The sequence below is a fragment of the Mustela nivalis genome, assembly GCF_964662115.1.
Source record: "Mustela nivalis genome assembly, chromosome: 19".
NCBI classification, from domain to species: Eukaryota; Metazoa; Chordata; class Mammalia; order Carnivora; family Mustelidae; genus Mustela; species Mustela nivalis.
In genome coordinates, this window is record NC_139038.1 from 20,843,977 (window position 1) to 20,860,151 (window position 16,175).

Consider the following 16,175-nt stretch of genomic DNA (forward strand, 5'->3'; position numbering starts at 1 on the left):
AAGTGCCCTTGTCTAGAGGGTGGGGTGTGTAGTAGACGCCAGAACCACATCTTTCTGGTTTCCCTCCTGTTGGGAATTGTTTCAGTATTATTCTCTTCTCATTGTCATGGGAAACTCAAATCTAAACAGAAAGCTGTAGTTTAATTTTTTCCAATGAAAATTCTAGATGCTCAGCTAGAAGGACAGTTACTGCCAAGGATTCAACCAACATTGCTTACAGTGAGGACGAGGGCTGATGGCTAGGGAGTGGAGTGTGCTTCATCTCTCAGTTGACATGCTGAAAAAATGTTTTTCTGTAGAAACAGTGTTCATGTGTATTCATATAAAGGTATACAGTGTTCATGTGTATTCATATAAAGGTATTGGAGAGCCTAGTTTTTACCGGCAGTGCTAGGCCGGTGGATACAAAGATAAAGAAAAACTTGCTTTTAGTCTTAAGATACTTGCAGAATCATACAGAAGACAGATATAAGCAGACAATGGCAGGATAGTCTGATAAGAAATATGACAAGTACTGTGGGTATAGAGAAGGGAGGACCCATTCACTTCTAGGGGAGGTCATAGAGGGTTTCATTAAGAGGTGGCATTTGAGCTGTGTTTGTGTCTGAGAAGCTTTTCCCCGGCAGAGGGCACAACATAGGCAAGACCATGAGAGTGTAAACACGGTGGGATTAGGGAAGGACAAGGTCATTGTGACCCCAAGAGCCGCATGAAAGAAGGACCTCTGACTGGGTAATAGTCCGGCACCCAATAGATGTTGTTTTCCAGATGGATAAATAAAAGAAGGCATATTAATACACACATCAGTACTGATCTGTATGATCCCAGGGAATGTCACTGCTTTCCCAAAGGAAAGTATATCCCAGTTTCAGTTTAATCAGTGATCTTGGGAACACCGTCCTTGTTGCGTTGGGTAAGGCTTATTCTAAATCAAATACTAATTTATCTCAGGGATTTTATCGGCTAGTTAAGTTACACAAAGAACAGTGTATTTTCAGCCCTGGGAGTACCAAAGTGTAATGACTCCCAGAAATGAAAAGTAAATGATCTAATCTTACACTTTCCATTCACCTGGGTAGTTAGTGCTTACTTTTTTTTGGCCATCTAGTATAGAAATTCATTTATTTCATCCAAGCCAGCAGTCTCAGAATAGAGCTGTATACCCAGAGAACACAAGACCGTTGACTTTGAATTATAGGAAGAAACATGAACATTTCTCTTTCTATGACTTTTTAAGCCAATTGTTTAATTTCTACTTTTGTGTGTCAGTTACACATATATGCATATATGCACATGTATACACATACATATATACACATACACTATACCCAGCACACACAAATGCACCACATAGGCACTCGTACAAATATATACAAGCACACAAATAAAAGGAGTTGACATGCTGCCCTTCTTCCCATTTTTTCTGAGCACATGTAATAGCACTACTACTGCTATCACTGCCAGACATTTTCACAGGGATCTTAAAATATTTTAAAATTCTGCTTGGGTTTTTTTTTTTTTTTTTTTTTAAGATTTTATTTATTTACTTGACAGAGAAATCACAAGTAGATGGAGAGGCAGGCAGAGAAGGGGGGGGCAGGCTCCCCGCTGAGCAGAGAGCCCGATGCGGGACTCCATCCCAGGACCCCAAGATCATGACCTGAGCCAAAGGCAGCGGCTCAACCCACTGAGCCACCCAGGCGCCCCTCTGCTTGGGTTTTAAACATAGAATTTACCTCATTTATTTATTGAAAGATTTTATTTACTTATTTGACAGAGAGAGACACAATGAGAAAGGCAACAGAAGCAGGCTTCCCCGCCAAGCAGGGAGCCCAATAATGGGGCTCGATCCCAGGACCCTGGGATCATGACCCTGAGCTGAAGGCAGAGGTTAATGACAGAGCCACCCAGGCACAGCACCCCCCGCCACCGAATTCACCTCATTTAATAGGAGGTGTCTTAATTTAATAAAAAAATTTTAATGAAATAAAAATAGGTTGTAGTTAATTTTTAATAATGAATGCACACTTGTGGGTACTTTAAATACATTTTTACAATGAGGTAGCTTTCAAAGAACAATCCATAGTATGTTTTCTCACTGAGATGGTGATGATTCCATAAACATCCTTGCTGGCCCCACCTCTTATCTGACATTCCCCTCCTAAATCCATTAAAAATCAATATTGTAAAGGCACAGGCAAGCACGGTGCCTTGCCCACTGCTTCCCTGGTGCTGTTGTTTAGCACAACACTGACATCTAGAGTTGGCTGGGGCGTCTGTGTTCTGAGGTTCTGAGGTTGTCTGTTTAACCTCCTGTGTCAGATCCTCTCTATTTTAGCTATCCTATTCTTACTCTGTTTTTTCACGTTTTGCTGGTAGCATGATGTAAGTCCTTTTGCATACGCAGGCAGGAAAATGTGCACTCGACTGTTGCTCGGTGGCAATGCCAGAAGAACAGGATTCACGCCAAGGTACTTTGCAAGATGGTTTTTCGTCTTCCCTTTTTTTTTTTTTTTAAACTCAAATTTTGGCACTTCCCTTTCTTCTTCCCCGCCTCCCGTCTTAGTCTCCTTGGCCCATCACTTCTCAACCATAAAGGCAATTCTTGCACCCAAGGCAGAAGCACGGGATGTGACGTCTGATTTTCAGGGTAGCAGTCCTCATGTACCTCACATGTCAAATGACACATATATAGGAATATGTTAGGAAAATGGCAATTTTTCAAATGTTAGACTACTCAGAATTCTGGCAAGTTAGGAAAGTATTTTTCAGTTGTATTTGGTAGGGTTTTAGTATCTTGGTAATTACTGTTAGTGATAATTTCCTTGTACATCCTTCCTTGTAGAGAATTGTTTTTTCCATTGACCTTTGATCGTTTTTTTAAAGCCCTGATGGGCGTATGTCCATTAAAAGTGCCATAACTTCTGGATTTGGATTTTCAGTGACTTACTTGAAAATTAAAGCATTTCTATGGTCTTTCATAGTTGGAAAGCACTCTTCTGTTTTCGTAAGCATTGCCTTTCTCCTGCAATAGTAAATGACAAGCCATATTTAAGGCTCTATAACCAGTGATGCCCCATGGCAAGCAACACATTAATTAACATGCCCTCTTGCATTATGTGTCCTAAGCAGCCTCCAGTAATCTTAATGGTGCAGTTACTGTTCTTTTTGCATTTAGAGTAAGATGTGGGCACTGCAAATTACTTTTCTCTTCTTTTCTTAGAGCATTTTTCTATTACTATATTTTAATAAGTATATTAAGATTCCATTCATTGCATTTTTGTTGTCTATATTGTTGTTGAAACAAAGGATTATTTGGCCTGCAGTGTTTTCAGTCTGGGATTTGCTCTCTCTAGTCTCACAGTGCACAATAACATGGGCCTCTGTGCTCTGTTGAAAATTAGTTTTCTTGTTGAGATGCTGCTGGGAGAGTCCTGGGTTACATAATAGTACTTACTTCTAGACTTGTCTTCAAGACACTTATCTTTGTATGTTTGCAGAAAAAGATGCTCTGGCCTCAGTAAGGAAAGAGTGAACAGGCATCTTTAATTATGCAGAGTGCTATCTTAGGTGAGGAGACCTTTTCTTTGTGTATGTATATACACGCCGAACTATGAAATGACTCCAGAAACCACACTCTTTTCCGGATGAAGATCCTTTTTAAAAGTTGGATTAAAAAAGAAGAAGACCTCATATCAGACACTTGTAACGCTTGCCCTCTTGGTAGCTATTTAAGAAAAATCCTTAGTTGTGTATGCGTTCATTATATTGTATACATTTTAATTTAAATCTGAGCAGCCCGATTGAGCATGACCGGAACTTTAGTATCTGTTCCACTAGCACTAAAACAGCATCTTGTTTGGAAAACCTGTTATATAGGACTTTAAAGAGACACTGTCAGGTATGTTACAGATAATGTGAATGCATTCTTCCTGCCACTGTAACCCCAAAGACTGAGAAAGACTTGATTTTTATTTTAATTAGTTACTCTTTCCTGCTGTGAATTTAATTCTGCCGTAGTAGCAGTAAGTGATGTGTTCTGTATAACGTGACCCGCAGTTGTTTGCAGCATTTCCTTACTGCCCACTACTGCATGCAAGGTACTGTGCAAGGATCTTTTAATCCACAAAAGCATCCTTGTCTGAATTGAAAATGTTGCCTCTATGCAATGTGTTTCTGAAAGATTCCATGTTGCTAAGATGCCAGCGTGGTCTCTATTTAATATTGTTTCAGATGTCCTTTGTTATGTATTGAAACAGGTTCTATATAAAAATGCATTCTGTGTGAAAGTCTCTTTCAGACTCCTCTAGAGGAAAACATGATGACTGATGGCTCGCTGGCGGCTTAGCTTTTCCAGTCAACATGCTTTGTGTCTGCATTACGTCTCCTTGATATTTTACACTTACAGGTTGCTGTCTTCTTTCCACGTGTCTCTTACTGTATAGTTCTTGAGCAATTTCCTGAAAAATACGCCGGGCGCTCTTCTTCTGTAAACAGAAATGAGAACAAAACGCCTGTCTCTCTTAGGACTAGAAGAGTGATTATTGCATACACATCTGAGCTTTGTCTTTCTTTACTGCCACCAGTCAGAGTGATGGCCTGCCCCCACCCCCCAGCACATCTACACTCACCATTAACTTGTAGTCTGAGTATGTTCGGTAGGGTTAGTGGCTCAGAATGATCACATTTAAATCATAGTTTACCACTTGAGATTATCCTTGAGTTTCTCAGTAATAAGAAATGGTATCTATGGTTGAAAGTTACCATGATGTTCTCTGTAATTTTTTCATTATTTCAGGTTTGAAATCATTACAACTAGCCACCGTTTAAAAGATACAAGCGTTGGGCTGTACCTTTTGTGAATCTTCGGTTTCTTTGTTTCTTAAAGAGTTAGATTTTGACTGTCAAGAAAAAAGGAGAGTCTTATAAGACATTTTATGTACTCAAAACCGTTGTGGCAGATATCTTCTACCATATTAAGGTTAAACTAATTCAACATTTAAATGATATACAGTAAGAGTTAATGTCTATGTAATTTCTGAGATGCTTTTATTATATTAATAAAATAACAATTCATATTGATGTTGATTCTAGGCTGTGTCATGATCCTAATACAGCATATATGTACCCCCTCTTATAGCCTATGAACAGCCAGAAGATACTCCTTCCCAAGAACTTTAGGCCTTTTACAGATATTTTAAGGCAGCCTCTCATCTCTTTGTTAACCCCTTTTTGCTCTTAAAGGCTGTTCATAGGCCTTTTATAGTTAACAGTAATGCTTCCCAGTGGAAAGATCGCATATAAGATAGTTATAGAAAAGGATTTCTTACTCTCATATGACTGGTTTTAAAGAGAAAGCATTGCAAGTTTTGTACTCTGGTTAGTAAAACTTTCAGTGATGAGAAGTTACACTTCTGTAGACCGTTCCTGCAGGTGGGGTTTCCTCAGATGTAGAGGAAGTTGTTAATTAGGTGAGCTGTTTCTGAGGCTCACATGTGGAGAGATGGAAGTTATTTCCTTAGGATAATATTCCAGGCTATAGGGACATCTAGTGCAAGGAAATTGGACTTACTTTGGAGAGGATTATGAAGATCACGAGTGCACCAATAATGTAGATAGAGAGCAGTGATAGGATGGCTACCAGGAGGCTGTGTAGTCTGTGTAGTTCCTTCATTTCTTTGTTAATTACAAAAACAGAAAGAGCCACAGTCATTATTGAAACATATTATTGCAAATACATGCGTGAAATGCAACCGGAACTCAAGTATTAGAGGCGATATGTGAGCTGCTCTGCTTGGCTAGGCATTTATTTATTTGTTTATTTATTAAAAGATTTTATTTATTTATTTGACAGACAGAGGTCACAAGTAGGCAGAGAGGCAAGCAGAGAGAGAGGAGGAAGCAGGCTCCCTGCTGAGCCGAGAGCCTGATGCGGGACTCGATCCCAGGACCCTGAGATCATGACCTGAGCCGAAGGCAGAGGCTTTAATCCACTGAGCCACCCAGGCGCCCCTTGGCTAGTCATTTAAAAATTTATTCAGGGCCTCCTGATTCAGAAGACCCTCAAGGATGTGATAGAACTGAAACCAGTTCATCATTTCTCGAAATATACTAAATATACTAAAATTGTTACTTCTTTTGAAAACTAAAAAAAAAAAAAAAAATTTCAATTCAATTAATTACTTGCCATAATACTAAGAATCATTTTTTATAAAACATTATTTGAAGCTAGATAAACATTTTAGGACAGTTTGTGCAAGGGCATTTAAAATTCCTTTGGTAGAAATAGTGTACAAGGATCACCAACAGTCTGTTCATGGAGTTAGGATATTTTTGCCATGTGTTTGTGAATGCTGGCATTTATAACCTTGAACTGTTTCGTATACATAGCTGAATAGTGCATTCTGTACAAGGAGCTGAGAAGCCCCTATGTTGAGAATCTCAGGGCCTACTATACCCTTAAACGACAGGCACTGTTAAACGTGCGCCTTCTTTTCTAATAAAGTTTTGGAAGTAGAATTATTGAATCTATATTCACATTCTGAATTTCTCCCTCCCAGCAAGTGTCCCGTGCTCTGGGTGGGGATAGAGCAACATGTGTTGTCTTCAATTACCTGATTATTTGAAGCACAAAATACAATTAGAAATGTAATTATTATCTGAACAATCTGTACTATCCAGCGAAATAGCCCATAGATATTCATCCTGTGAACTCAGTTTGTACAGCGTACATTTTTATAACGGATTAACCACCTCTGTAAAATTTTTTTAAAAAGTTTCAAGTGCTAGGGGCGCCTTGGTGGCTCAGTGAGTTAAGCCTCTGCCTTCTGCTCAGGTCATGATCTCAGGGTCCTGGGATCAAGCCCCTCATCGGGCTTTCTGCTCAGTGAGGAGCCTGCTTCCCCTCTCTCTCTGCCTGCCTCTCTGCCTACTTGTAATCTCTGTCTGTCAAATAAATAAATCAAATCTTTAAAAAAGGTTCAAGTGCTAAATTTGGAGCCCTGTCGAAGAGGCAGGAAATCGCTCTTAGTTATACTTCCATTTCTGTTCTTAGAGAAGAATCTGTCTTCACATGAACTTGCAGTTTTGAGACCTTTCATCTCTTTACAAACTATTTTTAGTTTTGGCTGACTTTTTTTTGTAGACTAATACAAGTCTCCAAAGTTGTTTTATATTTGTTCTAATATCTGTAGCTGACATTTATTTAAGCATACTTGCTATAAGCCAGGCATCCTCAAAAGTGTTTTATGTGTATTAACTCACTTATAATTTATCTTACAGGTGAGGGTAAACTAAGGCTAAATAACAAAGCGGTACCAAAAACCCAAGCAGGAATTAAAATACAGGATGATCTCGGGTCCCTAAAGTCCTGTTTTAAAATGGTAGCGCTGTTTGATTTTGAGTTAGTGTTTTAATGATTTCAGTGTTCATCATACCAGAGTCCTTTTTAACAGAAGAGATCCGAAAAAAGTCAAGTATTATTTCCTTTCTCTTCCTTTCCCCAGAATCATGTGAAGCTTTTTTCTTGAAATTTCTTTCTTTTCTTTTTTTTAAAGATTTTTAAAATTTATTTGACAGACAGAGATCACAAGTAGGCAGAGAGGCAGGCCAAGCAGAGAGCCCAATGAGGGACTCGATCCCAGATCCCAGGACCCCGAGATCATGACCTGAGCTGAAGGCAGAGGCTTAACCCACTGAGCCACCCAGGCGCCCCCCCCCCCCCGAAATTCCTTAATTTCTTGATTTGTAGGATGTAGCTGGGTTCAATATCCTCACTTGAATGAGGAAATTGTCATAGGTTATTGCAGATCTCAAGAAGTTGTGTCATACATCCCTTTCTGTTCTGGCCATGCAGAATGGGTGGGTTCAGAGGTCCCCCAGTGGCTTCTCGTCAAATTTATATTTATTCTCCATACTGCCTTTTTTTTCTTCCTGGATCCAATTTATTGGTCACTTACGCTTTATTCTAGATGGTGCAATGCCAGCCCAGTTCCTGAACAAGCTGCTCACTAATCATCCCAGTTTCCCTTTGGACTTGACACATTACCAGTCACTGTCCTTCACAAAAGGAGGACCTGTTGGCCAGCCTGCACTAGTAGAGTCTGGACACAGAGTGAGAGAGAGCCCTGACTTTGTGTCTGTGGCGGCTGGGAGATGGGATTGGAATAGTGCTCCAACCCCGACGTCCTGTCCGCTGGTGTCAGACCACGCCCTTCGCTGGCCAGGGTATTGAGTTAGTGCATCTGTTTCTTCATCCCTGCATTTAAGTGATGTAATCATTTAAAGGGCTGGGCAAAGCCTCAGCTGACAGACCTCTTACCACCAGTGTGGTCCCTTCTCCGGTCCGCTTAGCTCCTGGTTGCTTTGACGTGGGGAAGGCGATTCCACAGATGTAGACGGCGCTGTCGTTCAGAGCCACCCTGTTTATAGTGAGGGAGACTTCTCCCTCTGTCAGGGCTTCCTTCACTGTGAATTTGCCTGCATCGCCAGTGCATCCGTCCGAGCATAGGTTCTCAGGCTGGTCCGCACCATAGCGAAACCACAGGCTTCTGGGTTGCCCTGAAATGCACCCGTTGTAGGAGAAGGAACACTGAATGGTCACGGCCCCTTGAGTGTGGGCCACTTCGAGGTAAGGCGGTTGCTGGACAAGGACCGTACAGTCACGCGCAGCGCCTGTGGGAGGAAGCACACGAGCCACGTTTAGTGGGCTTCTCGCTTCCCTTTGCCTGTGCTTCTATGTTAAGGACATTGTGGGGCTAGGGAATTCCAGATTCCTTTCTTTTTCTTCCACCTTCCTCAGCACAGACAAGACTACACTAGTACGACAGCAGTGCTCCTCACTTTTCCTAACTCTTCACACTCGCTGACCTTACCCTGCTGTTGGCTGTGCTGATTCCTTGAGGGGGCAGCAGATCTGGAGTCAGGAATTTGGGGTCCCCGCGATTACTCTTGGTGTCCTTACAAGCTTTCCTTTGATCTCTGAGCGTGCTTCCTCATCTATACCCCTGGCCTCCCAGGAGCGCTGTGGTCAGTGTGGTAATGGATATCGAAGCACCTCATGCAAGTGTCCCTGCTGACTGAGCTCATGAGGTGAGGGATTTTTTTTTTTTCTTTTTTTGCCTTGTGGGGGTTGGGATTGCTAGGAATTCACGGCAGGTCACAATTATCCCTTTGTAAGCCTGGTTGTCCCTATGGGAGACATAAAAGACTAGGTCCACACCTGGGGAAATACAGCCCTGGCTTAGCCTCCAGCATATTTGGTTACCAAGCAGAGGCCTAATGAGTTAGCCATGCCACCGTAAGCAGATCTGATTTCTTCCCGGCACCAGCATCCTGCTTTGTAGTCCCTTGTAGCTTCTGTCTTGTTTGATGAACAGTGTTGTGATAAAGAACACAGACTCGAGTTCGGGTCCCAGCCCCATGGTCGGTAGCGAAGTGGTGATCATATATGCAGCGTGGAGTTAGTGGGAGGTTTCAGCGAGGCAGCTGATGCCTGAGGAATACTTACTCGGCTGAACCTTAGTAAGAACTTAATAAAAGGTAGCTATTTCTGCTGCTGCCCTGCCTCCACTCCTCCTGTCCCATGGTGTCATGGGCCCATTTTAGGGATAATTGTGGGCGTCTCAGCAGGTGTTAGCAGGCCCGGGACTAGACACCCCGTCCGGTGCTCTCTCTGTTGCGTGATTTATCCAAGTTATGCTGGCTGGACCTTGACCTTCTAACCTCAGGCCCCTGAAGTGGAAAGCACTGTAGTGTTTCCGAGTGGGAAACTGCCCTGAACCCTTTTTGGGGTAAGGGAAGGTTTATGTAAAATCATATTGGTTGAGACAAATTGGAATTTATGCAAGTTTTTAGTTTGACTTCTGCCTGGTTATGTGTTCCAAATGGTCTTATTTGTCTGGGTTTGTCCTTGGCTCCTGTAAATAAAACTGAAAAGTAATCCAAGTGGTCTGATGCTTGAATTTCAGAAAGGATTTTTGTTTTGTTTTGTTCTTTGACTTAATGATTTTTTTCAGTCTTCATTCAGAACAGAAGAGAAATTAAAAATAGAATGATGGCATTTGTGATGCAAATATATTCTGGCCACGTTTTAATTTTAGTATATGTATAGTCTGAGATGAGCTGGAAGTGTTTTAGTGACCTGATAAATATAGACCAGAAGACAGGGTAAGGTCACCTGGAGAAGGACCAGCAGGCTCCTTACTCACCTGCCGCTGAGGGATTGGACTCACTCCTAAGTCCGGTAATTACAGCCTTACGTCTCCTACTCAGGGGCCGCCCCCTTAGCAGCACGAACACTTTGCACGTTATAATGATCAGTATATAATGGGGGTTACAAATGGAGGTGAGCCTGCCAAGATCCAACAGCTGCCGGCGGCATCTCAGTCGGGGTCCTTCACATACAGTCTTAAAGGGAAGCTGACTTTTAAAAAATTTTGGAGAACTAATGTCCCAGGGAAGAAGAAATATTTGCAACTTTGGAGTTTCATGTCTCCACTCATTTCCGACTTCTGCACTGCTCGCACTGAGTGTGGGAGAAGAGCCCGCACCAGTTTCCTTTGAGAGCCCTGACCAGTGAGGAAATGGCCGCCCCTCCCCCACACCGGTGACACAGCGTCTTCGCCAAAGAGAGAAGTTTGGATAATGGGCCACACCAAGCCTAGTCCTGCCAGAATTTCTGTTTCAGGATTCTTATATCCTAGAGGATTCTTTTTATTCCCCCCCCCCCCCCCCCCCCCCAATGCAGGACCCTCTGAAAAGTTTGAAAGTGTATCTTCTTGGGAATAAAGAAGATCGCTTTGGCCACCCGGTGGCTCAGTCGTTAACCGACTGACTCTTGATTCTCTCTCCCCTCCCCTGCGTCTCTCTACTGCCCCCTTTGAAAAAAATCACTTTATTGTGATCCAAGCTGGAAAATAAGTAGAAAACTGATTTTTGACACTTCACATGGAGAATTTCAAGCATGCACAGAAGCAGCAGGCTCACACAGTGAACTGTCTCCGGCTTGTCCCAGTCTTGTCTTGCTTCAACCCCCCAAACAATGCCCCCCCACCCCCCCAACCTGCTCCTTCACTCCCACGTGGTTTTAGGGTAAATCTCAGATAATTCTCTCTTCACATCTGTCAGAGTATATCTTGAAAAGGTAAGGATTCTACTTTAAAATAATACTAATGAAAATAGTTTATAAAAGTCATTTATATGGATTAGGAAAAAAAATTAGAGTATTACTGAAATCACCCATAGTCTTTATGCCCAAAATAATCATTGTTAACATTTTTTATATATTTCTTTACAGATGAGAAAAAAAAAAATTTTTTTTAAAGATTTCTTGTTTATTTGACAGAGAGAGAGAGAGCACACAAGTAAGAGCAGCAGGCAGAGAGAGAGGAAGGGAAGCAAGCTCTCCGCTGAGCAGAGAGCTGACGCGGGGCTCAATCCCAGGACCCTGAGATCATGACCTGAGCCAAAGGCAGAGGCTTAACCCACTGAGCCACCCAGGCGCCCTGAGATAAAAATAATTTGAAGAGCTTTTGCTACCTTTCCTGTTCTGTGGTGTGGACTTTGTGAGCAACTCTGAGATTATTAGCTTTATTACAACTGTGATGAGATGGATTAAAACCGCTCTCTCCTTAATAGAGAAAAAAGTCAATAGAGGCACAATTTTAAAAATTTATCTAGGGGAGCCACGTCATGATCCTAGAGTCCCGGGATCGAGTCCCCCATCAGGAGCCCTTCTCGGCAGAGTCTGCTTCACCCTCTGACCTCTCCCCTCTCATTCTCTCTCTTTCTCTCTCTCGAATAAATAAAATCTTTAAAAATACATATATAGGGGCGCCTGGGTGGCTCAGTGGATTAAGTCTCTGCCTTCGGCTCAGGTCATGGTCTCAGGATCCTGGGATCGAGCCCCACATAGGGTTCTCTGCTCAGCAGGAGCCTGTTTCCCCTTCTCTCTCTCTGCCTGCTTCTCTGCCTACTTGTGATTTCTGTCAAATAAATAAATAAAATCTTTGAAAAATAAATAAATAAATAAAAATACATATATATCTAGTATGGGATGGTTATGCTCTGTGGAAGGATCATGGCAGCTTGTTTTTGTTTTTTTTTTTTTTAATGACAGGTTCTTTTTAATTTACAGAAATCTGGCTTTTCAGATACCTTATTCCTTTTTTTTTTTTTTTAAGGTTTTATTTATTTGTTTGACACACAGAGATCACATGTAGGCAGAGAGGCAGGCAGAGAGAGGAGGAAGGCAGGCTCCCTGCTGAGCAGAGAGCCTGATGGCAGGGCCCCATCCCAGGACCTTGAGATCATGACCTGAGCCGAAGGCAGAGGCTTTAACCCACTGAGCCACCCAGGCGCCCCAGGACACCTTATTCTTTGAAAATGTTCAGTATTTATTGTGTATGCCCGTCATGTGCAATGCACATTTGCCTCTGTGGACACGACATTGTTGATGACTAGCACATGTAATTTTAAGAACCTTTCCACCCCTTTGTTTGGTGAGGTGCTCTTCTCTAAATCAGCAAGGGAAATTGTCAAGGTTAATCTGAAACTTCTTCTCAGCTGTTCTGTTACTACCTATTTGTCTTGGGGTTAAAGAGCACTTCCATAGCATTAGACATTTAAAAATTAATCTGCAGGGGCTTTAAATAGAAATGCATTAGGTGAGGAGTAGGGATTGGTTAGATAAAATGGAGGAGGAAAGAAAGAAACTTACCGACATAAAAGAGAATCAGGCCAATTTCCAGGCTGAGAATGATCCTGCCTCCCGTCACGGTCTCCATCTCGGGTGTGTGCATGCGATGGTGGGCACTGGGCATTTGAAGAGAGTTGGCTCTTTTTTTTCCTGCGTCTTTAGAAAAGAAGAACTGAATAGAGGAACTCTTATTAAGGAACCATAACCTGAAACTTTTTGAAATTGTGTAAAAGATTGTTTGTAACTCAGTTTCACCACTTAGAGTTGAGATTTTAGTCTAGAGCACATTCCTGAATGTTCATATGATAAATTTTTTCTTGGACTTGTAGATTTTTTTTTCCAGATTTTATTTATTTATTTGACAGAGAGAGATCACAAGTAGGCAGAGAGGCAGGCAGAGAGAGGAGGAAGCAGGCTCCCTGCTGATCAGAGAGCCCAATGCGGGGCTCGATCCCAGGACCCTGAGATCATGACCTCAGCCAAAGGCAGAGGCTTTAACCCGCTGAGCCACCCAGGTGCCCCAACTTGTAGATGTTTTGAGGGAGATTTTGACTTCCACTTTCCATTCCCAGGAAAGAGTATTGTTTGACAGGCAATTGGTACTTTAAATTTCCGGGGTAGTTTGGTTGATGATCCTGGGGATCTACTGTGTGCTCAGTGCTGGGCCGGTAACACTGGAAAGTTGGAAGAAGTAGAAGGAGTGTCTATGTATAGGGAGAAGAGAAAAATTAGTGAATAGTACACTGTGGCTCAGTGAGGAAACATGGTGGTGATATTAACTAGTTGTATGTCAGCTTTGTGTAACCCCTGTTAATGTGTTGTTGAAACCAAGTGTAGACCCACCGTTGAGGTTCCTTCCTACCCCCTCTCCTGCCCCACAGAGGCCTCATCAGTTGGGTTTTTCCCTGGAAGCAGCAGAAATGGACTCAAGCCGACTTCAGTGAGAGGGGATTGATTGAAAGGATTCAGGGGTAGCTCACACAGTCACAGGAGGACTGGAGAATCCTGTGGGGTCTACAGCAAAGACAGACGCCTCAGATTATGCTGCAAAACTGATCTGAAGGGTGTACCGCTGCTGCCCAGCACTAGGGACCGTGGCGCAGGTCACACTCAGCTGTTCACACGACCTGATGCTGCCCCAGCTGCAGTTGCATGGACACTTCTCTGCCCCCCGGGGAAGGAGCCCATGTCCCACTTCTCTGGGTCACTTGCTCTTCATTCCATGTCTCAGGCGAGTGTGTCTGAGCTTGGGTCATGCGCCAGTGCCTGCCTTTGCTGCAGGAACCCCGGGCTTTGTCTCCCACAAGACTCCAGGAAGAGGGTTCAGGTGCTGGGCCACAAGAAGAGTGAAAAGTCTTTCCCTTGTAGTGAATGTGTTCTTGGGACCTATTGATCATGTATTTTCTCACAGAAAGCTACCCTCTGTCTGAAGTTAGTAATACTTTTAATATGTGTGCATTTTTTTTAACAGCATAGGACCTAAAACCACGCCAGAATTGACATATACCATTATCTTTGTGTCCATATGTCTGTAGCCAATGCTTGGTGTGAACTTGAAGGCCTGGAGACCTTATCCAGGCACCCCGACCCCTGCTCCACAGGCATCTGACACTCATGGGCTTGGAAATGATGGATACAGACTTCAGCCACTAGTCCAAGAAATGCTGGGCTGATCCAGTCATTCTCCATCTCTACCTCTCTCTGGTCTTGGAGCTTAACTTGTATAAAACTGTTATGAAAAGTTAGGGAGTAGATCCCATCACCTTCCCTTGAAAAATACACCGATGATCTGTCTTTATAAATAAAACTTCTATTAGTCCGTTTTCAGCCTGTCTCGTTAATACATTTACTACATTACGGGTGTATTTCTTGCATTTATCCCTAAACCTTCTTTCACATTTTGTGGGTAACTCTCTGCTTCCGTATTTGTGTGTTGTATGCAGAGTTCTCCAGAATCATAAACACTTACAACCCAATTGGTCTCCTGGAGTCAGAGACTCCAGAAGTGTGGGCTTTGGATCCACATAAACCCAGGGTTACATTTCTGCTCTTCACTTGCAAGCTTGGACAAGTCCCTCAGCCCTCTGGGTTCATACTTCGTCTCTGCCCTCCTCCTCAGGAGGTATCAGGGAGATGAGTCATCGAAGCACCCCGTGCTTGGCACATACCAGGTCCCTGGCAAATGTTCTTCCTCCCTTCTCTCTTTGAATACCTTAATCTGTTCAAGAATTTAACTTAATGTTTCTATTTGTTTTAGTAGGTGGCAAGTGGGAGAAACCATCAGAAATTTTAGAAATCAAGGGACAGAACTGGGAAGAACAAGTGAATAGTCTGCCGGAAGTTTTCAGAAAAGCTGGTTTTGTTATCGAAGCTTTCACCAGATTACCATACCTGTGTGAAGGCGACATGTACAATGACTACTACGTTCTGGACGACGCTGTCTTTGTTCTCAAACCCGTATAGACACGTGGAGGCCCGAGTCTTCAGAGCCCACCCCGAGAATGTACACTCCAGAAGAGGGTCTGCGTTTGTGATTACGTGAAAGGGGGGACCTTTGGGGACCGCCATTCTAAATATCATGTAGGAATTTAAAAAGCCAAAATACTAATTATTTCTTTGTAGTGTGTAAAAGGAATGTTTCTTAAAAAACAAAACCCAACTCTTTGAGGATTTTTATCAACTCTTTACTCAGTATACAGGTCACACTCCCAAGTACGGAAGATATTTTTTATACTTCATTACAGTAGGGACTCATTCCCAGTCAAAGCAATAGTCACGACGTCACATGGAACCAATAAATATGGATTGTTTTTAATAAAGTGAAGACTGGCAATAAAGCTGTCCGTTCAGTTGCAAATATTTGGTTATAAAAGGTATAGCCACTGATATTCTTTCATGTTTAGAAATTCTTTCTGTTATTCAAAAAATGTTTTTAATCATGCTAATAAACTTTTTTGGAGATGACTCTGGCATCATGTTTGAGTTAATATAAGGCTCCCCTAGGATCTTTTATTGCTTTGGCTTCAGGGGTGCCCAAATAGTAGCATTATGTGAAAAGTGCAGTTAGGACTATGGGATAAAGGCTTCCCACCGGGTGGGAGCCGGGGGAATATTGCAAACTGTGGTGAGCACTGAACTAGGCAGTCTAGACGAACCCTTAGGAAGAACAACTTCATTCAGATCTAGTCCTTCAGGGACCACTCCCCAGTCCCCATTTCAAGTTGGCTTTGGGAAATTCAAAACACGGGCTTCCGACTTTGTGATCGCTTCCACCCTATGCTCAGAATTCTGCTTTTCTGGACAATCTCAAGTTCTCAGAATTGAAATATACATCTGTGGCTTCTGACAAAATGCAGCCTAAAAATGTTTTAATTCCACTTCTTACTCTACACGTGCATACCTCTTTCCCAGAACCCGGTTCTTCCTGAAACTCTTGACTGAGTTTATTCGCCAAGAATAGGGACGGATGAAGACCAGG

At 42.5% G+C, this 16,175-nt stretch overlaps 2 protein-coding genes across 6 annotated transcripts in view; one reads left to right on the top strand and one right to left on the bottom strand.

Annotated features, from left to right (window-relative positions):
* METTL9 (methyltransferase 9, His-X-His N1(pi)-histidine) overlaps nucleotides 1-15,661 on the top strand; it is a 51,093-nt gene extending 35,432 nt beyond the window's left edge. For 2 of the 4 annotated variants that reach the window (XM_082714730.1, XM_082714728.1), the window contains exon 5: nucleotides 14,955-15,661. In XM_082714730.1, the coding sequence (XP_082570856.1) occupies nucleotides 14,955-15,160 (206 nt within the window). In that variant the 3' untranslated portion in view covers nucleotides 15,161-15,661. The remainder of the gene's footprint in view (nucleotides 1-14,954) is intronic. The other 2 variants (XM_082714731.1, XM_082714729.1) reach the window with 1 other exon arrangement.
* Nucleotides 1,994-14,694, bottom strand: IGSF6 (immunoglobulin superfamily member 6). Of its 2 annotated transcripts, XM_082714742.1 has the most exons (6): nucleotides 12,719-14,694; nucleotides 8,314-8,673; nucleotides 5,573-5,676; nucleotides 4,854-4,901; nucleotides 4,407-4,487; nucleotides 1,994-3,025 (listed from the first exon to the last, which is right to left on the bottom strand). In XM_082714742.1, the coding sequence occupies exons 1-6, from the start codon at nucleotides 12,819-12,821 to the stop codon at nucleotides 2,969-2,971; spliced, it is 753 nt and encodes a 250-aa protein (XP_082570868.1). In that variant the 5' UTR covers nucleotides 12,822-14,694; the 3' UTR covers nucleotides 1,994-2,968. The 2 variants fall into 2 exon arrangements, with proteins under 2 accessions (XP_082570868.1, XP_082570869.1); XM_082714743.1 differs by lacking the exon at nucleotides 4,854-4,901 and having other exon boundaries at nucleotides 12,719-12,995.
* Nucleotides 15,662-16,175: the final 514 nt, after the last annotated feature.